The 23,238-nt window shown below is 41.6% G+C and overlaps 1 protein-coding gene across 6 annotated transcripts in view; it reads right to left on the bottom strand.

The window, feature by feature from the left end:
* Positions 1-17,902: 17,902 nt before the first annotated feature.
* Positions 17,903-23,238, bottom strand: part of MFSD1 (major facilitator superfamily domain containing 1) — a 30,050-nt gene continuing 24,714 nt past the window's right edge. For 2 of the 6 annotated variants that reach the window (XM_084847370.1, XM_084847373.1), the window contains exon 16: positions 20,404-20,678. In XM_084847370.1, the coding sequence (XP_084703496.1) occupies positions 20,489-20,678 (190 nt within the window). In that variant the 3' untranslated portion in view covers positions 20,404-20,488. Of the gene's footprint in view, positions 19,456-20,403; positions 20,679-20,819; positions 21,628-23,238 lie in introns of those variants that run through there. The other 4 variants (XR_014789618.1, XM_084847372.1, XM_084847374.1 and 1 more) reach the window with 4 other exon arrangements.

The following is a 23,238-nucleotide window of genomic DNA, read 5'->3' as shown; positions in this document are numbered from 1 at the left end:
GGACCACTTTTTTTACTTTCCAGAATTTTATGCAAATTTAATCATAGAAGAATACCTGAAATAAAAAGCACTGGCTGAAAATGCGCATTTCCCCCAGAAGCTAAAGTATGAAAATGCACATGGGGGGGGGATTTGCACTTGGGGGGGTTGTGCATTTGCACAAGTGCAAATTTGTGCAAATTCAGGAAATTGGGAAAAATCTGATTCCATCTATGAGTGGACAATGGAACAAAAGGCACCTCACAATCCATGAATGCAAGCAGAACTGATTTTCAAAAATCCATACATCCCTAGGAACAGACATATAAATCAGTATGCATATTTATCTTTGGCCTTTATAAAGAAGGGCAAATATTAAAAATAAAGTTGTAAAACTGTTCTGGGAATTAGGTGGTGATGACCTACCAGCCAAAAGGTGCCTTTTTACCTGTGGATCTCAAGCTCCACCATGCTGGATATCATTCTGCTGAAGAACCGTGCTTTTCTAGGAGGGTTTTGTTTTGTTTTTAGAATATGCTTGAGAAAAACAATGTGTGCATCTGCTTACGAAGCAGCAAAACTACCTCCACCATTTTTGCAACAGTGCATTTGTACATGATATCAAACCAACATCACAATGGTGGCTTGCTTTATTTTTCTTGGCCTTAATAAAATCATTATAATTTCAAGGTTCCTCTTAAGAAAAATAATTTGATCCCAACTGTAGAGAAAGATGACCTTAGGTCACTCTTGAGGTTTACCTAGAGTTGCCATCTTGCTTTCTGGCAGGGCGCCTGCCTGAAATACAGAAAGACAATCAACAGCTGAATGTTTTCCCACTATGTCTGTTATATGAGGCACAGGAGCCTTGACAAAAGAAAGGTGACAGCCAACAGCTAGTTGCTGGATCTAGAGTTCCACCTATTTGAAGAAGCTCTATGATACATTATACTACCATACATTGGCTCAACAACAAATTCATATTTGGGTGGGTTCTAGGTGTGGTGAATGCATCTTTGCGAGAGAGAGTGGTACCTGCTGCCTTGAAAGAGGCAGTGTTGTTGTTTTAAATCAGTCTTTTATAATGAGTTTTAACAAAACAAAACAAACAAAAACATAACAAAACCAAAAAATTAAAAATATAACAACATATTCTAAAATCCTCGGTTTCAAATATTACAATATTCTAGGGAGAAAAAAAAGAGAATAGATTACACATAAAAAAGCAGACCAGATATCCAAATATAAGTCCATCTGCAAGTTATGCCTATATACCACCCTTTCAAATGTTACTAGCATTGTTACTTCAATCCATTGCCTTATAGGCAGTGAGCTTTTATCCTTCCAATATCGTAGTATCAGTCTTTTAGCAACCAAGCGAGTACGAAAGATCCATTTACACTGACCATGTGTTACATTCCAAGAAGCAGGTAAGTAATTTAAGAGAGCATGTACATCACTAAATATTAAAGAGCTTTCCAATTCAAAATTTATCCATATAGTAACTTCCTCCGCAAAGGAGGCAACTATTGGGCATTTCCAAAACATGTGAATAAAAGAAGTGTTAACTGCATAACGCCTCCAACAAACCTTTATTAAAGAGACATTGTGGTGTCCAATAGATCTGAAACAAAAGTTTTTGCTGAATATGGCATAACCGGAGATCCATGGAGATATCTAATACAGATGCCAAAACGGCAGTCCATTGATTAGACAAAACAGGACATTCCAATTCCCTGTTTCTTTCCCACTATAGACCCCATGTATCGTATTTGTTCATTAATAACAAGTATTTATAAACATGAATCGTGGGTCAATATATCTGGTCAGCTTCAATAGGTGTTTCCAATAGCAAAAGAGATTCCGAGGTAATAAAAGCAGCAGGACTGAATCTAGATACTAACAAATGTTTCGATTGCAAATACTGCCATTCCACTGTAGCAGGCAAACCAAATCTTGCAAAGTTGAAAATAGCAAAAACTCATCATGAACACCCCATAATTGATCCAGGGTAAAGATCATTTCATCTGTCCAAGTCCACCACAGAAACATTTTCTTTCCAATTCTTAAATCTGGATTTCCCCATAAAGTCAAATTTAGCGTGGGAAAATGGGACAAACCGTAATTGGCGTGACATTATATGCCACACATCTCTAACTGCCAAGATTGTGGGAAGAGCTCTGTCTGCCTTAATATGCCAAGAACCTAATGCCATCCATGTGGAGAGAGGCTCCAGACAAGAAGATTCCAACACTGACCAAGGTGAAAAATCAAACCTGAGTAGGGGTGTACAGATTCCCCACCGTCTGTTCCAGTGGGGAATCCATGGGGGATGAGGCGATCCATTCCTCCCCCCCCCCCCGGAATCCGAGTGGAGAGGAACCGCTCTGGAGGATTCCGGGCGGGGGGAAACTGGCTTGGGGGGTGCTTACCTTCCCTCCTGCCAGCCAGAGCCATTCGCCTCCTCCCTGTCCCTGCCAATTGCCATGTCTTTAAAAAAAAAAAAATGGCTATCAGGAGAATGTGCCCATAGACTTATATGAAAATAGAGTCATGAATCTTGCATATAAGTCTATGGACACATAGACTTAAATGCAAGATTCATGACTCTATTTGTGTATAAGTCTATGGCACATCCTCCCGATCGCCTTTTGTTTTTTGTTTTTTTTTAAGACATGGCAATGGGCAGGGACAGGGAGGAGGCGAACGGCTCTGGCTGGCAAGAAGCAGCCGAGTGTCGTTCCACCTCCAGTCCTTCTGGAGCGGAGGTAAGTGGTCCCGATCCACTGCGGATTGCTGAGGCCAGATTCCTTGGAATCTGGCCTCATTTGAATCTGCAGCAGATTTCTCTGACATCCCTAACTCTGAGTGGAAAAGACCAACATTTAGTACAGGTCAGCAAATAAGCCCGATGGTATGTAGCAAGATCCGGAAAACTGAACCCACCTTCATTAATTGGAAGTTGCATCCTTTTCAAAGATATTCTTGTAGAAAGGACCCCCGCCCCCCAAATTACAAAACAAAGCATTAAGTTTTTGGAAGTATTTGCCAGGTATAAGGGGATCCGACGTAGAAAGAGGCAGTGTTGTAACTTCTCTTCAAGAAGCTCTTTAATGAGCTTCCGTCGTGCATTAAAAACGTGGTTGTTCAGGCAGGCATTTGGGGTGGGTTAGGGTATTTTAGAAAATGTTTTTATTGTAGAATTTTATTGTTTTAAACTGTTTTATTATATGCTGTACATCGCCCAGAGTGGCTGGGTGACCAGCCAGATGGGCGATTAATAAATGTAATAAATAATAATAAATAATAAAAGCCAACTCCAGACCCTGTGGTACTTGACACAAATACCCCTTTTGGGGAAAGGTTCTTGAGCGAATTGTGGCTGGTAATTGCAGACATTCTTGAAGGATCATCTTGACCCATTTCAGTCTGGGTCCAGGCCTGGTTTAGGGACTGAAATGGCCTTGATTGCCCTGATGGATGACATTTACCAGGAGAGGGATGGTGGGGTGCTACCTTGTTCCTCTTACTGGATCTTTTAGCAGCTTTTGATAGCTTTGCCCATGGTATCCTCCTGGACTGATATCATGAGATGTGTATCGGAGGCACTGTTGTTTGGTAGTTCCAGTCCTGCAGGGTCGGTCTCAGATAGTAGTTTGGGGGGAGTGCTCATTGCCCCCCTGGTGTTTATATATGTGTTTATCTCACACACACACACACACACACACACACATGCACACACACACACATGTTTTATGTGTATGAATTATAATAATTTGAATAATAATAATAAAGTGAATTATTACACTTTGCAATTTTTGAAGTCCTAATTGTAGTATCTTAGGTCTGAGCTATGTAGAAGCTCAACTTTAGCAAGTTTGTTTTTTAAAATTTGGAATGTAGGTGAGATCTTTAATGAGCTCTGCTTTGATTCAGAAGTGACCAGATGGGGAAAAGCAGTTGGGAAAATACTGTTAACTGGCCCTTAACTTTTTTTCTTTTTAGAATTATTTGAGAATTATTATATGAACGTGCAAATATTAAAATATCTACCATGGTATTCTTAGGTTTACTTTACTCCCAAAGTCACTGTGAAGAGCTGTAATATTTCAAGTTAGAAAAAGGAGTCTCAAAACAAAGTGGCATAGGACAATTCAGACTTAACCAATGGGACCTGCATCAAAATGCTGCAGTGTAGAGTGCTTCTGTTCATGGTTCCAGGCAGTCAGCTATGCCCTAGTCTACAATACTGCATTCCATTCCTAGTTTTCCATTTTTTCCTCCCAGTCAATGAGCATTTTTGCGCATGCTCAGTCTTGAGCATGCTCAGTCTACACTGAACTGTTTTTAGTGTTCCCCTGTATGGTTTTTTATGTAAAGATTATTTTGTACTTCTGCAAACCTTGGGGTTTCCTTGAGCCTAATATCTCCCCTCTTGGACATGGATGGTGCCATTTTGACTACATAAGCACCGGCACTCACCTCCAAACACCAGAAATAAGAGGGAATAATGTGAGTTGGTCAGAAATGGCTGGATCTAATTGAGATTTTAATCCAGTGAGAATTTGTCCTCTCCTTAGTAGTTATAAAATATCATTCCTAATCGTGTTAATGTAAGAGGGCATATTGTATAGACAGCTTTTGCTTTGAAGAAAAAGTTGATTTAAGCCCCACGTGTTGATTTAAAAAACAAAATAAAACTGATTCCCTCAGCGAAAAGATGTTGCCATATTCAGCTTAAGCTTTGTAGCTAACTCTGATACTAATAAAGTGATAATCTGAAGTAAACGCAGGAGATGCTATCCACCACAGTGATTAGATCTACAAGAATTGTTATATAAACTGTTACTTTTCTGTATAAAAAGAAGCTTAGCTGGATTATATTAATGGGACACTGGTGGCATCTAGTGGTTGGCTCATAGCACAAAAGTGTTTGGTTAATAGCATACTGCCAGTACAATTGCAGTAGTTTCACCTCTATGACATGAGCATTTTAGCAATATAACATTGATGTTTTCCATATATATGCCCATTCAAAGTTAAACTTTTGATCAAGCAAATCAACAGATTTTGTAAACGAAATTGAGTATTTTGACTCAACACATCCTGAAAAAGGAAACAGAAAACATGTACCAGGGAAGGGGTTATGTGGTTGGGAACACAGGCTGTGCTCTGCAACAGGGGTAGGCAACACATTCCCAGTAGGCACCAATGTGCCCCCAAACAACCTTCCATGGTGCTCATCAAGACACCCTACTCCTCATAATGTTTATGTTTAAAATATATATATATATATATTTTATTACTGGCAGCTAGGATTGCTCCAAAGCAAAGTGGGAGCCTTCTGCTGCCATCTTAATTTCCCATGAATGCCTCTGGGCAGCTTACTTGTCCTTTGTAACTAGCCATGCCCATCCACAGCAGCCATTTTATGGCTTCGCCCACGACAGTTTCTCAAATTTCCAAATGTGCCCATGGGCCTAAAAGGTTGCCTGTTGTTGTTGTTCAGTCATTCAGTCGTGTCCAACTCTTCATGACCCCATGGACCATAGCACGCCAGGCCTTCCTGTCCTCCGCTCTCTCCTGGAGCGTGCTCAAGTCCATATTCATTGCATCAGTGATGCTATCTAGCCATCTCACCCTCTGCCGTCCCCTTCTCCTTTTGCCTTCAGTCTTTCCCAGCATCAGGGTCTTTTCCTGAGCGTTTTCTCTTCGCATTAGGTGGCCAAAATATTTCACCTTCAGCTTCAGTATCTGTCCTTCCAATGAGCACTCAGGGTTGATTTCCTTTAGGATGCACTGATTGGACCTCCTTGCAGTCCAGGGGACTCGTAAGGGTCTTCTCCAGCACCATAGTTCGAAAGCATCAATTCTTCGGCACTCAGCCTTCCTTATAGTCCACCTCTCACAGTCATACGTTACTACTGGGAAAACCATAGCTTTGATTAGACGGACCTTTGTCGGCAAGGTGATGTTTCTGCTTCTTACTATGCTGTCTAGGTTTGCCATAGCTTTCCTCCCAAGGAGCAAGCGTCTTTTAATTTCATGGCTACAGTCACCGTCTGCGGTGATCTTGGAGCCCAAGAAAGTAAAATCTGTCACTGCTTCCATTTCTTCCCCTTCCATATGCCAGGAAGTGATGAGGCCAGATGCCATGATCTTCGTTTTCTTAATGTTGAGTTTCAAACCAGCTTTTGCACTCTCCTCTTTCACCCTCAACAAGAGGCTCTTGAGATCCTCTTCGCTTTCTGCCATTAGGGTGGTATCATCTGCGTATCTGAGGTTGTTGATAATTCTCGCGGCAATCTTAATTCCGACCTGTGATTCATCCAGCCCAGCGTTTCTCATGATGTACTCTGCATATAAGTTAAATAAGCAGGGCAACAAAATGCAGCCTTGTCGTACTCCTTTCCCAATTTTGAACCAATCGGTTGTTCCGTGTCTGGTTCTTACTGTTGCTTCTTGACCTTCGTACAGTTTTCTCAGGAGACAGGTAAGGTGGTCGGGTACCCCCATCTCTTTCAGAATTTGCCACAGTTTGTTGTGATCCACACAATCAAAGGCTTTAGCGTAGTCAATGAAGCAGAAATAGACGTTTTTTCTGGAATTCCCTTGCTTTCTCCATGATACAGCGAATGTTGGCAATTTGATCTGTAGTTCCCCTGCCTCTTCGAAACCCAGCTTGTACTTCCGGTAGTTCTCGGTTCGCATACCGCTGAAGCCTAGCTTGTAGGATTTTGAGCATCACCTTGCTGGCATGTGAAATGAGCGCAATTGTACGGTAGTTTGAACACTCTTTGGCGTTGCCCTTCTTTGGAATTGGAATGTAAACTGACCTTTTCCAGTCTTGTGGCCACTGTTGAGTGTTCCAAATTTGTTGGCATATTGAGTGCAGCACTTTAACAGCATCATCTTTTAGGATTTTAAATAGCTCAGCTGGAATACTGTCATCTCCACCAGCTATGTTGTTAGTAAATCTTCCTAAGGCCCACTTGACTTCACTTTCTAGCATGTCCGGCTCAAGTTCAGTGAGCGCACTATCATGGCTATCAGGGACATTAAGATCTTTCCTGTATAGTTCTTCTGTGTATTCTTGCCACCTCTTCTTCATCTCATCTGCTTCTGTTAGGTCCCTGCCTTCTTTGTCCTTTATCATGCCCGTCTTTGCACAAAACGTTCCCTTGATATCTCTGATTTTCTTGAAGAGATCTCTAGTCTTTCCCATTCTGTTGTTTTCTTCGATTTCTTTGCATTGTTCATTTAAGAAGGCCTTCTTGTCTCTCCTTGCTATTCTCTGGAACTCTGCATTCAGTTGGATATATCTTCCCCTTTCTCCCTTGCTTTTCGCTTCCCTTCTTTCCTCAGCTACTTGTAAAGCCTCATCAGACAGCCACTTGGCTTTCTTGCATTTCTTTTTCTTTGGGATGCATTGAATTGCTGCCTCCTGAACAATGTTACGGACCTCCGTCCATAGTTCCTCAGGCACTCTGTCTATCAGGTCTAATCCCTGAAATCTATTCCTCACCTCCACTGTATATTCATAAGGGATATGATTTAGGTCATACCTGAATGGTTTAGTGGTTTTCCCTACATTCTTCCATTTAAGCCGAAATTTTGCAAGAAGCAGCTCATGATCTGAGCCACAGTCAGCTCCAGGTCTTGTTTTGACTGACTGTATAGAGCTTCTCCATCTTTGACTGCAAAGGACATAATCAATCTGATTTCGATATTGACCATCTGGTGATGTCCATGTGTAGAGTCGCCTCTTGTGCTGTTGGAAAAGAGTGTTTGCTATGATCAGCGTGTTCTCTTGGCAAAACTCTATTAGCCTTTGTCTTGCTTCATTTTGTACACCAAGGCCATGCTTGCCTGTTATCCCGGTGATTTCTTGACTTCCTACTTTAGCATTCCAATCCCCTATGACGAAGAGGACATCTTTTTTTGATGTTAGTTCTAGAAGGTGTTGTAGGTCTTCACAGAACCAATCAGCCTCAGCTTCTTCGTCATCAGTGGTTGGGGCATAGACTTGAATTACTGTGATGTTGAATGGTTTGCCTTGGATTCGTACGGAGATCATTCTGTCATTTTTGAGATTGTACCCCAGTACTGCTTTTCCCACCCTTTTCTTGACTATGAGTGCTACTCCATGTCTTCTAAGGGATTCTTCCCCCAGTAGTAGATATGATGGTCACCTGAATTAAATTCACCCATACTTGTCCATTTTAGTTCGCTGGTGCCCAAGATGTCGATGTTCAATCTTGCCATCTCATGTTTGACCACCTCCAGCTTACCTTGATTCATTGATCTTACATTCCAGGTTCCTAAACAATATTGTTCTTTACAGCATCGGATTTTCTTTTCACCACCAGACACATCCACAGCTGAGTGTCCTTTCGGCTTTGGCCCAGCCGCTTCACTCTTTCTGGCGCTACTTGGAAATACCCTCTGCTCTTCCCCAGTAGTATATTGGACACCTTCCGACCTGAGGGGCTCATCTTCCGGCATCATCTCTTTTAGCCTTGTGATATGTTCCATGGGGTTTTCTTGGCAAGAATACTGGAGTGAGTTGCCATTACCTTCTCCAGTGGACCACATTTTGTCAGAACTCTCCACCATGACCTGTCCATCTTGGGTGGCCCTGCGCGGCATAGCTTATGGCTTCACTGAGTTACGCAAGCCCCTTCGCCACAACAGGGCAGTGATCCATGAAGGAGAAAACCCCTGCTCTAAGAAACCATCAAAGAAGAAAAACATGATTATTCTGGAGGAATACAGCCACTGCAAGGCTAAAATGGTGGCATGGAGTTTCTGTGATGAGAAGCTCTTGGAGATGAATCTGGAAATGCAGCTTTGTGCTTGGCACAAAGGCCCATGATTGCACAGACCAACATGTAAAGATTGGCAATACGTTGGGATCTCTTCTCGATCATCCCAGAGTGCAGGACACGGAATAATGGGCTCAAGTTACAGGAAGCCAGATTCTGGCTGAACATCAGGAGAAGCTTCCTGACTGTTAGAGCAATACGACAATGGAAGCAATGACCTAGGGAGGTGGTGGGCTCTCCCACACTGGAGGCATTCAAGATGAAGCTGGACAGCCACTTGTCAGGGATGCTTTGACTTGGATTCCTGCATTGAGCAGGGGGTTGGACTCAATGGTCTTATAGGCCCCCTCCAACCCTACTATTCTATGATTCTACTAACAACACACACTATTATACTTCAAGAGCCATTCCTTCACATTCACATTAAGACCTTGCTCCCTTTTGGGTCTTTGGCTGTGTTCAGTCATATGCTGGTTTAGTAAACTGAGATATACATGTGCCTTTTCCTTGGGCTCACAGCCCCTTCATGGAACTCAGCAATCAAACCAGGAAGTCTCTAATTAACTAGAGGGTTGTATCCTGTATTAGTCTAACTTAAGTCCCATTCACTCTGATGGGTTTACTCTAAGTAGAACTAACATGGGATACAACCCAGAGTTTCCCATTTTGACTTTACTGCCAAACTCTTTTACCAACCTAGGAAAAAGCCAGGAATGTAAAACTTCAAACTATGGCATAAGATCCTGGCTTGTTCCAAACCTTGTTTCCAAGTTTCCCAGTTTGGATGAAACAGGAAACCAAAGTTAATTAGATACTGTCTAGTCTGATGCCTGCATGTTCCAAAGGGAGGAGTAAAGGGCTGCATGCACAGGCAAAAGGCACATGTATATCACAGCTTAACAAGCCTAGATATGATTTCCTGAACCAGCAGGCAATCATATGATTGCTCTGGTTTCTTGTATCTGTATGTTAATTGTTTTTCTATTTTCCATTTATGCAAACTGCCCAGCAAATTCCTATTGCAAGACAGTATAGAAATTTTAAATAATAAATCAGCTATGGAGCTGATCATGTGTGACTTTTCACCTGATCAAGCAGGAAGGTGAGCAGGTGAGAAAGTCCCATGCAATCACACCCACCCACTCAATTTGGTATTCATGCACATTCCGCAGCAACACAGATAATACCACAGAGAAATGGTTCCCACACAGCTGCAGCTATGCACCAAAGGGACTGTAACAATATTAAAACAAAACAAAACAGGAGACTACTTAAAGACTTATAGACATCTTAAATCTGCTGGTATGAAGAAAATATTTACTGTGCAGATGAAGGCAACATCCTCCTTCTGATATGCAGCCTAAACATTTGGTTTGGTGGTGTGTCGACAGAGATGGCAGCAAGGGAGTTTTGTGATTATCCAGAAAGTATTTCATGATGAATCAGGGCTCTTAGAAGTGACCACTGGAAAACATTGATCCAAGAGATGAAAGATGAAGCAGTGCACACACTTTCAATCTCTGGGATTATTGAAACAAGTTTGAGAGGACTCTCGTGAGGGTGTCAGAAGTGGAGTATGCAGTATTGATTTCCATTATGCTCTTTATTGTGCAGCCATCTATTTATTAGGGTATTAAGCAGCAGATAGTAACAATACTGTTCTTTGAAAAGCAAGTGCAATCGGATTCTTTATTGCCCTACACCTAGAATATAAGGAAGCCATATTATTTATAGGGTTTCCAGCTCTTTTCCTGGGAGGGTTACTGTATTTTTAACTCCTGGGTGATGAGAAGAAATTCAGTAAAGGTTCTTCCAGCATGCAGCACAATGATAGGGAGCTCTTCCCTTGCTGGATGTGCTGCAGTCATGCACCTGTTAAAGGCACAGTAGCTTGATGCCTTTGAACTGTGGTGGTGGAGAAGACCCTTACGAGTCCGCTGGACTGCAAGGAGGTCAAATCAGTCAGTCCTAAAGGAAATCAACCCTGACTGCTCATTGGAAGGACAGATACTGAAGCTGAAGCTCAAATATTTTGGCCACCTAATGCGAAGAGAAAACTCCCTGGAAAAGACCCTGATGCTGGGAAAGATTGAAGGCAAAAGGAGAAGGGGACGGCAGAGGATGAGATGGCTAGATAGCATCACCGATGCAATGAACATGAACTTGAGCACACTCCGGGAGCGAGTGGAGGACAGGGAGGCCTGGCGTGCTATGGTCCATGGGGTCATGAAGAGTTGGACACAACTTAACAACTGAACAACAACAGCCTGCCAGAGAAAAACATTGGCAATCCTCGTTAAACACCATTGGTGTTATAACTGTCGTTGCAACTCCATCTATGTTTATGACTGCTTAATGTAATTCCTTAAACCTGAGGCATGCCTTACATCAGCTTCCCACAACCTGATAAACTCTAGATGTTTTGAACTACAGCTCCCATCATCCCTAACCATTGTACATGCTGGCTGCATCTGATTTATGTATTTATTTATATTTATTTTAAAAATTTCTTGGCCATCTTTCAGGGCAGAAGCCCTCCCAAGGTGGCTCACAGAAATAAAATACATAAAAACAGTTAAAAACATTAAAAGCAATAAAAACATAAACACAGTAAAATAGCAATTAAAAGCCAAGAATAAAACCAGCAACAACAGCAGTCATATCAAGAGAAGGCCATGGTAAAATAATACGTTTTTAAGGCCTTCTTAAAAACCTGCAATGACGGAGCATGGCGGACTTCTGACGGCAACTTGTTCCAAAGGTGTGGGGCCACTGCAGAGAAGGCCCTCTCACGTGTGATGAGAGTTGTAATCCAAAACATCTGGATGGTGCCAGGTTGTGCGGTGGATGGCTACTTTACATCATTTTTATGTCCCTGTTACTGGATTATGAAAAGGGACAATTTTCCCTACCCTTCTGCCAGTATCCAATGCAATCATTCTGCGAACTCCAATAGCACTAGCGGAGCTCCGCCAAACTTTTTCCTTGATGCAAGTAGTTGCTCATTACACTTGTGCAACCATAACTTGGGTTGGATTCTCTTCTTGCACATAGTTCGGAAACGTAGTTTCCACTACTGCGATGTCATTGGCACTAGCGGAATGACGCAGATGGATTCTTAATCCACAACAATGGGAGCTGTTTGTATGGGAAATTTTTTCGTTTGCATGAACTGCTAACCTAGATTACAACAGTGTTTCTCAACTTCATGCCTTTCAGATGTGTTGGACTACGAATCCTACCAGCCCTGACCACTGGCAATGTGGCTGTGGCCAATGGGAACTGTAGTCCACCAACATCAGGAGGGCACCAGACTGGGAAGGCTGGGTTACTTTAGCCCTAGCACCAGTTAAATGTTTTAGGGGGGGGGGGGATCTTAACAATTCAACTGGCATAATTCAAATTATGGTATAAAAAACAGCATGTGTAGAGTGACTAAATGGAGTTATGCTTTTATGAATCTCTCTCAACTGTATCTACAAGAGAGACCACATATCTTAAGCTGTTTGCCTGTTTCCTAGGGCAGAAAATGGCTGCAAAAACCCTCACAGTGAAAGGGGGGCACTTAATGGTGCATCAATACCTGTGATTTGAGTCCTCCTCCCCCTGTAGAATGCTGTCGCAAAACACAAGCAAATTGCTTAAGGCCTGATCCAGCACACGTTAAATACTTTTAAGTCCCACTGATTTCCCATTTCATTCTCTCCTATTAAAATCCACAGGTATGTGCTTAAAATTGTCTGGATCATGCTGTTCTTTTATTATATACACACCACTAACAACATATACTAGTTGTAATCTTGGGTATGTTGTAAGTAGAAGCAGAATTTGCATCATCTTCAGCAAATAAAAGAGTTAGCCTGTTAACAGTAACACATAATTTTTGCAAGCTAAAATGGTCTTCAGCTGTGAGTTATATGGGCAATTTGAAAGCTTGCATAAGCCTTCTTGTGATTCCTGCAGAAAAGACAAAGCCCGGGCTCTTGTCAAGGTAGACACAAGCTCCCACCCAAAAACCTGAAGCTAGATAATGCTAACGGGAAAGAAATTCTTTCCCACTTGCAATGCACCATTAGCTGCAAGGAACTAATAGGTATTCTGGGGGTAGGATTAAGGAAGAGCACAATGGAAATAGAAAAAGCCTTCTAAGCAAGTAACACACTGATATACACATAGCAGAATTGTAATTTGACACATTAATATATACGAGCTGGATAGACCTATACCTTGATGCTTCCCATACTGCAAAGTATCACATCCCCACTTTGCATAGGTAGGTCTTACCCACAGTGCATTAGTAGAACGGTCTGTTGAAAGTCCGAATTATAATTTGAGCACTAAAACAGCAATGGCAACAGCAGAATAAGATCTAGGGCACAGTAGGAACAAATAGCGCTTCACTGACAGATCGACACAACCACAGCAATCATTCACAACAGCTTTAGGTTTGTGAGCAGAAGCCACCAATGTCAGCAGAAAGCAGCTGTTTCATGGTTTACTAGCTATCTCCACACCCCAAGTAGAGAAAAATCCATCCATGCAGCTACCATATCTTAATTTCCCTGTTCTTTGCCAGGCACAAACATATTCCTGGGTGACCAACAAACTTATTTCATTTCGATACCGCCTATCAGCTGAAACTCTCTTTAGTGCCATTGTGGCCTCATCCTAAAGTTTTCAAAAGAGCCACATCAACAGGTGGCCCAAAAGAATCAACTCCGGACTTGGCCAAACTGTCCTGGCAACATTGGGAGGTCAAATGGGTCCCCAAAGACATTGCACAGGTAAATAGGTAGGCTTATAGGGCAGAGAGAAGGCCACAGACAGAAGTATCTTGGCCTACCATGCAAACAAGAAATAGGAGGAGCCTAAAAGAAGGCAAACGGTGCCTCTTACCTGTCCCTAGCCTTCAAAGGGCTAATCTTGCAAATAGTAAGCATGCATGATCATCTCTCTCTCCATAGCCAGGGAGATACAACGTGGATAATATAGCCAGTTTTAGGGAGCTGTGCTGCACCTGAAGTTTGTAAATGTTTCCCTAAACTTGTAAGATGATTAATTTCCCCCATGATTTATTTTCTGTGCTGCAGGTTGGATTGTTTTTTGTTGTTATTTTTTTAAAAAAAATCTTTGAAGTGGAGTGCAGATTAACATCTTTTGTTTCCTGGCTCATTAGAATTCTTACTCCCTGTGGTATTACCAAAGTACCAGAGTGTTAAATATCAAAAACATCTTCCATAATCTTCCTTAATTAGACCTGAACACTTTTACAGATGATGTGTGGAAAGGAAGCTTAAAAACAGAAATAGGCAAGTTGCTCCCTAGATTGTACACAGGGGGCCCCAGGTCTCAGGCTCTCTAGGCTGGAGCAAACACCTATCACTGAGCCACAACAAAAATTGTCCCCCGTGCTCAGCAATTTAAACCTATTTTTAGACTGAGAAGCACCTCCACCTAGAGTTACCAAATCAACTCTTTGTGCTTTATAAGCAAAGGGGCCTCTTGCGTTTCATTGCATATTCACTCCTGCTTTCTCACCGCTTCATGCCCTCATATTTTAGAGGGGGGCCCAACCCAGAAAAGCAGATTTTTAGCAGCCACATTGGAGAAGGGATGAAGAAAGCTGCGTTTTGTGAATGGAAATTAGGACACAAGTTTATTTTAGCTGTTACAAAGCAGACCTTTGTTTACTGTACTAGCTGCCATTGCTGCATTATGCAGGAATGCCAAGGTGCCACTTCTGCATTTCACTAAGCAACTACATGTGAACGGACCCTTTGGAATAGGAGTCAGGTCAGGGTGTGTATACCAGCCTTCCTCATTCTGGTGCCCTCCAGATGTTTTGGACCACACCTCCCAAGATACATGACCACTGGCAATGCTGGCTGGGGCTGATGAGAATTGAAGTCCAAAACATTTGGAGGGCACCCAGTTGGGGGAGAGTGATCTGCATTTGGCCATTTTAAAAACAGAACAGAATGAAGAAAAAACTGTCAGCGGATTTATGGCACAAGTGGAGGAGGGTATCCAGGAAGCAAGAGATGAGAAGACCATCTGGAAAATTCAAAAACTCTTGGGGTGGGCAAGAAACAAGACATTGTCCACTGCAAGACAATGCGGGCGGGGGTGACATATGATTAACCATAACAACTAAATACATACCAGCTAAATATGCCTCCAAGTTCAGAGGCAGTCTAGACTACTGCAATGTGTTCTACGTGAGGTTACCCTTGAAGATGGTTTGGAAGCTGCAGCTGGTGCAGAACACGGTGGCTCACCTGATTAAAGGCAGCCACTGGCGTGATCACATCACTCTGGTGCTCAAGGAGTTGCACTGGCTACCAGTTGTTTTCTGGGCCAAATTCAAGGTGTTGGTTTTGACCTTTAAAACCCTATACAGTTCCAGCCCAGTCTATCTCAAGGAGCTCCTCCAGCAATACCAGACAGGCCGCTCAACAAGATCAGCTTCTGATGACCTTCTCTCTGTCCCATCAGCCTGGATAGCTAAGCTGGTGAGGACGAGGGAGAGGGCCTTCTCTGTGGTGGCCCCCACTCTGTGGAATTCCCTCCCTAGGGAACTCCGCCATGCCCCCTCTTTAATGAGCTTCCGCCATGCACTGAAAACTTGGTTGTTCAGTAAAAGGCGAAAGATTTATACAATCTGAAGAGAAACCAGAGTATAATATGTTTTTTTTAATATATATATATGGCATTTGGGGTGGGTTACGGTATTTTTAGATGATGTTTTAATGTGTAATTTTACTATTTTAAATTGTACATCATCCAGAGTGGCCAGGTGACCGGCCAGATGGGCAATTAAGAAATATAAATAAATAAATAAATAAATAAATAAATAAATAAAGAAAGAAAGAAAGAAAGAAAGAAAGAAAGAAAGAAAGAAAGTTTGGCTTTGAATAACAGGTGCTGGGGGACAAATGGGTTGCCATCATGTCATGCTTTATGAGCTTCCTAGCAGTATCTGGCTCACAAGTTTTGCAGATCAACATCTAGTAGGGCCACTCCTATGTTTTTATGACTGAGTCTTTACTCCACTCTGCCCCAGGCTGCAAACCTGTTACGCTGGGAAAATAAAAGGACACCATTGTTTTTAACAATGTTGTGCATGGTAGTCATTACAGAAAGGCGATATAAAATAGTAAAAATAAACAAAACCAATGACTAGAACAGCCCTATACAATGTGCTGGAACTATTTCAGATAAATGCCTTTCACTTCACACCAGTATTCAAAGATAAATTGTTCATTGAAAAATAATGGAATAACATTCATACCGAGTCATTTGTATCGAGCAGAATGTTTTCCTATTTGCTTCTGGCAGCGCTCAGTAGCATAGCCTTAATAACCAGCTCCGTGATGATGCAGTTTTTAAACAGCAGTAACAGATGGGACAATTCCTTTCTAGTGGCTAAGACTGAATCCATCAAGCCAGAACTCTCACACACACCTCTCCTCATGCTTCATCACCTCTATTTAACCAAGCCAACCCTCATAGAGGACTCACAACCTACTCTCCGAAATCCAAATTGGTGCAATGCACATCTTGGGAAAAGTCTGGGTCTTTTGACTGTTTATAGCCCTATTACCATTAAGAAATCTACATATCACTTCCTCCCCCCACTTTGAGAAGCTCTACCCCAATACCCATAATGAAAACAGAAGGCTATCCAATATGGTTGGTGGGGGGTGATGTTCTAGAAGAAAGGAATGATCTTTTAAAATAGTATCAGGCAAACTTACAGCCAACCTATTTGTTACTAGTATTGTAACATTCAACAAAAGAATAAGCCCATGTTAAGCAAACCTGTAGCTTTAAGCCTTCTCTGTAGTGGCCCCAAGGTTGTAGAATTCCTTCCCATCTGAAGGGCAACTGGCAAATTCATTGTATGCATTTTGTCACCAAGGCAAGAAGCACCTCTTTGCCCAGGCTTTTGGAAGTGGATGAATATGGTACCATGTTGTTTTCCCCCTAGTGTTACACTGAGTTTTTAATGCTGGTTTTAAGTTGTTCTGTTTTATTGATATGGATGTACCCCACCCTTGGCCTGCAAGTGAATGGGAGCTATAAATTTAAATAATAAATAAGTTACCTATGGCCCTGTTTGCACATAATAACCCATTGGTTTAAAAAGTGATGTGCTGTTGTGCAGAAGCAGGCATACTGCCTGAAGCATGCTTACCTCTTTCCCTTCGACCTCACACCCCATGATCAGCTCCTTTCTAGGTTGTGTAGTATGATGTGCGAACCTGAACTGATGGGTTGATCAGGGGCTAAACAACAAAACATGGGTTCACCGCTGGGTTTTCTAGCCCCTAAACAACTCCACAGTCTTGGTTCACACGCCACAATGCACAACCTACAAAGAAGCCCATCATGGGTTGTGCAATAAAAGCAGAAGAGGGGGGCACGTTGCAGACAGCATGCCCGCTCCTGCACGACAACCCATGGTTTTTAAACAGGTTGCCATTATGCATGAACCAGGTCAATGAGTTTAGTCTAATAAACAACAGCAGGCCTAAAAAATGCTCCTGATGACAAAATCTAAGGTCTGGAAACCTAAATTTCATGTTGGTTATTGGAAAGGATAGCATTTGAACCATTTGAAGTACTGCTTGATTGTATTTTCTGCTGTGCGTTCCAGGGAGATACAGAACTTTAAGTTCATGAGTTATTTTATATAGGTTTCTGTAATTTCACTTTTTCTAACTAGAGGTCTGTGATTTGGGTTTGTGTTAACTTTATGCAAAAGTGTTATCTTTGTATTGATATCTAGTATGTTTTGTTAAATGTTTAGTCTGATGACTATATACAAATCTGTATCTGATCTGAGTGCATTTTCACAAGAGCACAAGTTGTCTGACATTGTATCACCACTAAAGCAAACAAGGCAAAGCTAGAGGGCCCCTACTGAGAGTGAGTAGCTACTGCAGAGAGAGAGAGAGAGAGAGAGAGAGAGAGAGAGAGCGCACACACAAGAGAGAGCGTTGTATTTGAAGTGACTAGGAGCGCCCAGTGGTCCTTGGCCCTTGCAATGAAAAACACTGCAATATTTGTTATAAAATAAGAGAGATAATCAGTATTAAAGAGCAACATCCTACTGTGCTATTTTGAGCTTTATTAATGGGAAAGGGGAATAATTACATTTACAAATAAGTGAATAAGCCATCAATTTCCAGTCCATTCCCCCCCACCCCCAGTATCATTTTTTATTTTATTTCCCCCGTGAAATTCTTACCAGTAACAAAATTCCACTCAATTGGCGTGGGATATGTAACTTTTTCAGTCACTCATTTTAGCACAAGTACTCTTTATAATTGGGTCTAGAGAACTTCTATGTTCAGGAGCCTTGAACAGAGACACACACATGTTCAAAACCCTGAGAATATTGCTCCTTATTTAGAATTTAGCCAGCATTAACACTCTTAGAAAATGGAAGATTAAGAGATTCCCCCAGCAGAGCATTTGTGCAATATCCTAGTACGAAAGTTAAAAGTAGCGGCAAGAGTCAATGGTAATGGAATAAAGATTAAAATTATAGGTCAGATCCGGAATTGGGGGGTGGAGAGGCAATTTTTGCCAATTCTTCCTTCCTTCTGCAGCCCTCCAAAACACTGCTCCAGAGAGTTAGGGAACCTGCCAGAACACATAGCAGATGGTCATGGGGGATGCAGGGAGAAGATCCTGGATCTCCACTGGATTTTAGTCCCTTCTGCAAACAGAAAGAGCCAGTTGTGGAAGGGCACGTCTAGATCCAACCATTTGTAACAGCTTCATATTAAAAGGTTTCTGCTGCAGTGAAAGCCTAAAGCAGACCCTAAAGTCTGTTTCTTACTGAATTTTAATCCATCTCCTTTATGGACACAAAAGCAATCTCAGCATTTCTTACTGCAATGAACAGTAACTGGTGAGTTCTACCATTTTTCGATGAAATTGCTATGCTTGCCATGATAAGAAAAATACATACGGAGCTATTTCCACAGGAAATGTCAACCTTCTGCTTTTCATCCACACAAAAAACAAAAATACCTGACATTAAAGCTATTTTCAAGACATCTACTTAAGTATTTAAAAGTTCTAATTGTTTCCGATAAAAACTATAATTTCACAGAAATTAACAGTCTAGTGGATTAACCATTATTGCTTCCCTTTCTTAGAATAAATCTAGAATATGAATAAAGATGTCCAGAGACAGAGTGTTGTTATATTGATGCCTAGATCAACATTCACGGTTAATGGTTTCAAATTTATATTGATTTACATAATTGCACTCTAAATCCAAACTGCCCCTAATTATAAACAGATATGGATTCTAAGCAAAGCAGAAGGCTACCAACAGCAGCACACAGATGCAAATCCATGACTCTTTTTTTTAGTTATTCCTCCCCACCCACTTTGGCCCACAGTTCAATTCAGCATCTTAAAATCTTCAAGAGATCAGCTACTGTTTTTGTTTGCTGAAGACTTTTGCATATTCTGTTTTCATTCTATAATGTAGCTCTCTGCTTTGGAAGGCTGAGGTCCTGTGCTGCATAGCATTTCACACACTGCATTTCCATGTCTTGTCACAACTCTGCTATTTCAGCACACTTCTGTGTGCCAGCGCAGGTAAATGGCAAACACAGATGTCTGGCAGCTGCAAAAGTAAGAAAGAGCAAGGCATCTCATCAGCAACTATTGCCAACTCATCAGCTTAACTAAGCAATGACAGGCAGGTTGACATATGCATATTCGCCACTTGCAAACTGCAGCATAGAGCGGTGACTTGCATGTGTGAACAGGCCAATATGGATCTACCACAGATGGACCTTTCAAATGCATTCAAATGCAGTGCTTTTCAGTGGAGTCTGTTCACAGTCAATGGCCAGTACGGTAGAAAAATCATGTGATGTTCATGACTGCGTAGAACAGCTTAGTTTCTTTCTCAAGCTTGGTCTTCTCTTACGTTGTCTAAAGTTACCATTGCCAAATTTGTCTAACTTTTATAGAAGAGCCCATCAGCAGCATGGGTGACATTGCCAAGATACTTACTTGACCACTTCGCAGAAAATGATGCAAGTTTGACATACTTGGGTTTTACTTTGTATATCACATTTCACTAACCTCTGAACATACACAGTTGCCTTAAACAGTATCAGACCATCAATCCATCTAGATCACAAAGAAGGGAAACGGGTTCTCAGGATGCAAAAATAAATTTATTGTAGGAAGCCTTTTTCTTATTTTTTAGGCCTTCAGGGGGCTATAATAGAGAAAAAAGTCTGCAGAATTTTTTCAGCAAAGATTGTCTCCTGTGTCAATCTATTGGTGACACCCATAGATTGACACAGGAGGCAATCTTTTGCTGAAAAAAATCTCCAGACTCCAATACAGCCCCCTGAAGAAGGCCTACAAATAAGAGAAAGGCTGAAATGCATAGGGCTTCCTACAATAAATTTATTTTTGCATCCTGAGAACTTGTTTTTCTTTGTGATCTACTTTGGATGCTCACCTCCTGTGTTTTCTCACCAATCCATCTAGCCCAGAACTGTCTCCTTTAACTGGTAGTATCAAGTGTTCACCTGGCCCTTGCTCCCAAAAAAACTTTTCGCTGGGACCTTTTGCATGCAAAGCATGTGCTATTAACACTAAATTATAGCTTTTGTTTAATTGTACTTTAGGATTAGTATTTAAGTCCAAAGAAAAAGCCCTTTCCAGAGTGATACATATTGCAATCTTTTAGGAAGAAATGTTTTGGTTACCAGTACCTGAGCACCTAATCTTGAGAGATACCTATTCCTCAAACTAAAGTCATTCTTTGGTTGCAATTTGGCTAAGTCATCTTCGTTCTGACGTCTGATTTTTTCCCGTCTTTTTGCTCTGTAAAAACAAAGGGAATGCTATTAACACATATATAGTAATGAGATATGCTAGAGTATCTTTGGATGTTATTCCTAGATCAAGGTTATGGTTGGATGTACCTAAGGGAAGGCAAATTAAGTCAAACAAATGGGACAGCCAGTAAAGACAGGGACTCTTCTCCAGTATTTATTTATAAAGGTCAAAATTCCAGTGCAAAGTGAGAGTTTCAACATGGTCAAAGTTTAAACTTTGCCTTTAACAAGAAATTTATGCTTTAAAACAGAATACAGTTCCAGTACAAAAGAAAAGGAGGAGACAAACTCCCCTAACCTTAGAGACTACTTAGCAGCCTATTAGAAAAACTTGGTTCTCCCAGAGATATGGCATTTGATTTCACAGGACTTCTCTGATTACTTGACCACATATATATCATTAGGCTTTCATTTAAAGACTCACAATCCCGAAATCATGGTTTATTATGAAGCCACCATTTGCAGTTAAGAAACATTAACACCACATTTTGTAAAGAAACCATCCTTTCTGAACACAAGATACAGTTATTCAGTAACAATATACTATTGTTAGTAGACGAACCACCACTATTCCACAACAGAAAGATAATCATTTAAAGTGCTGCCCATATACCAAAACATCTGGACCAACAAGGTGAAGAAGCTGACTTCAGTTCACTAGGAACAATCTCTTCATTGATGTGTAGATACACAAACACAACAGTCCAACTTGGATTGCAGACCAAGTGCTTGGATCAAGATGCAAGTTTGACCATTCATTCAAGTTAAGAGTCGTTTAAGAAGTTCAATGCATGTAACTACGTTTTCCAAATCAACTACTTTGAATAGCTTGATGTTTAGCACTTGGAGGGACACACAGAACACTCTTCAACTGGACATGCCGCTGATCAAATGCTGCCCACTTCTGGAAGACATTTCCTATTCAGGTTTCTTTTCTGCAAAATATATTGTAGTGACAGGTTATTGTAACAGGTTGTTCACGAGTTTGTTGTTGCTTCTCAGAAATGCCGTGGTGCTGTGCTGAACAGTTAGTGGGATACTGAGGATGTGTAAAGAGATAACACAGACGGGATGCACTAACTTGAGAAAGCAGCACGCTTCAGATACAAGCAAGCAACTGTTTTCAGATTGGGATTTCCACTCTGGCATAGGGCACAATGCACCAGGAACCTTTCCTATGTATGTTCTACTGAAATTAACAGGAAGCGTGCAGGGGTAGCACTGTGCGGTTGTACACGCACTGATCATTTCACAGACGTTTGTGCGAGAGATGTGGTCGGTGGCTTTAACTTTAAAGCCATAGTTAGATGACACAGTGCCTTCTATTGCCAATAGTAACTCCATATTACAGATTCTAGAACCTTTTGTATTTGTCCTATTATGCCTTTATGGTGCTGAAAAGAAAGCTGGAATCCATCTCTACAGAGCCTCTGCTTAGCCTGATTCATACTGCCACAGGGGCTGGGGACAGAAGTGCGGGCAAGAAGGCAAGTATTCAACACATTTTTAAATCACACAAGGGTTTCCCAAAAGTTCACAAGAAAGTGTAAAAAAATACAAATAGCACATATTCTTCAACAAGGGTATATTTAAGAAAACAGAGTTTAAGGATGCAATCCTATACATGCTTATCAAGTGTGTAAGTGTGACTTATAAGACACAATCTGAGCAGACATGTATAGGATTGCACTGTAAGTCAACCACTGAGGAAATGACCAACCAGAAGTAACTGAATTCTGTGGTTCTATTCTCAAGATTTAATAGACTCGTAAAAAATAAATGACTGGGTTCCCATCATTTGAAATGTCAAGTGTAGCAGTGTTCCCTTTTCCTCTACATTTCAAAACTTTTAACTGACTCCAGAAGACAAATAAAAATTGTTTGTGTGATATATATTAAGTACACCAAAGCTTGCTTTTATATACAATACCTGAGGTTGGTCGTTGTGGCAAGAAATTTCTCTGCAGCCAGGCAGAACACACTATCTGGCTCTTTCCACGAAATTGATCCTTCCACACATACATACGCTCAAAAGTAAGGTTAACATGGTGACTCACCAATCACTGCCTTTGCTTTGTGAAGCAACTTCCAGAGGGATACATTTAAAAACCGCCACAGGACTATTGCTACCATATGTGAATCAGTGTTAACCTATCCCAATTTAGGTTCCAGCTCCTTCCTTCTGATGGAGTGGACAAGGTACTTTCATCCGTAAGGACGACCACCTGCTTACTTGATCCCTGCCCATCTTGGCTCATTATGAGCTGCAGAGAGAGGCTGGGTGAGGAGATCAGAGTGGTGGTGAATGCCTCCCTTGAGGAGGGAGTGATGCCATCAGCTCTCAAGGAGGAATGGATGGGGAGGAATAAGCTGAAGCTGAACCCTGACAAGACCGAAGTACTTTTGGTGGGAGACAAGAGGAGGCTGGGGGATGTTGACCTGGTGTTGAATGGGGTACGGTTACCCTTGAAAGACCAGGTCCGCGGCCTGGGGTCATTTTGGACTCCCAGCTGTCCATGGAGGCTCAGGTGTCAGCTGTGAGCCGG

The sequence above is a fragment of the Heloderma suspectum genome, chromosome 3 (genome assembly GCF_057233095.1).
Source record: "Heloderma suspectum isolate Gila_16-S chromosome 3, 16-S_ref, whole genome shotgun sequence".
Taxonomy (NCBI): Eukaryota; Metazoa; Chordata; class Lepidosauria; order Squamata; family Helodermatidae; genus Heloderma; species Heloderma suspectum.
This window is presented reverse-complemented; position numbering and strand designations above follow the sequence as displayed.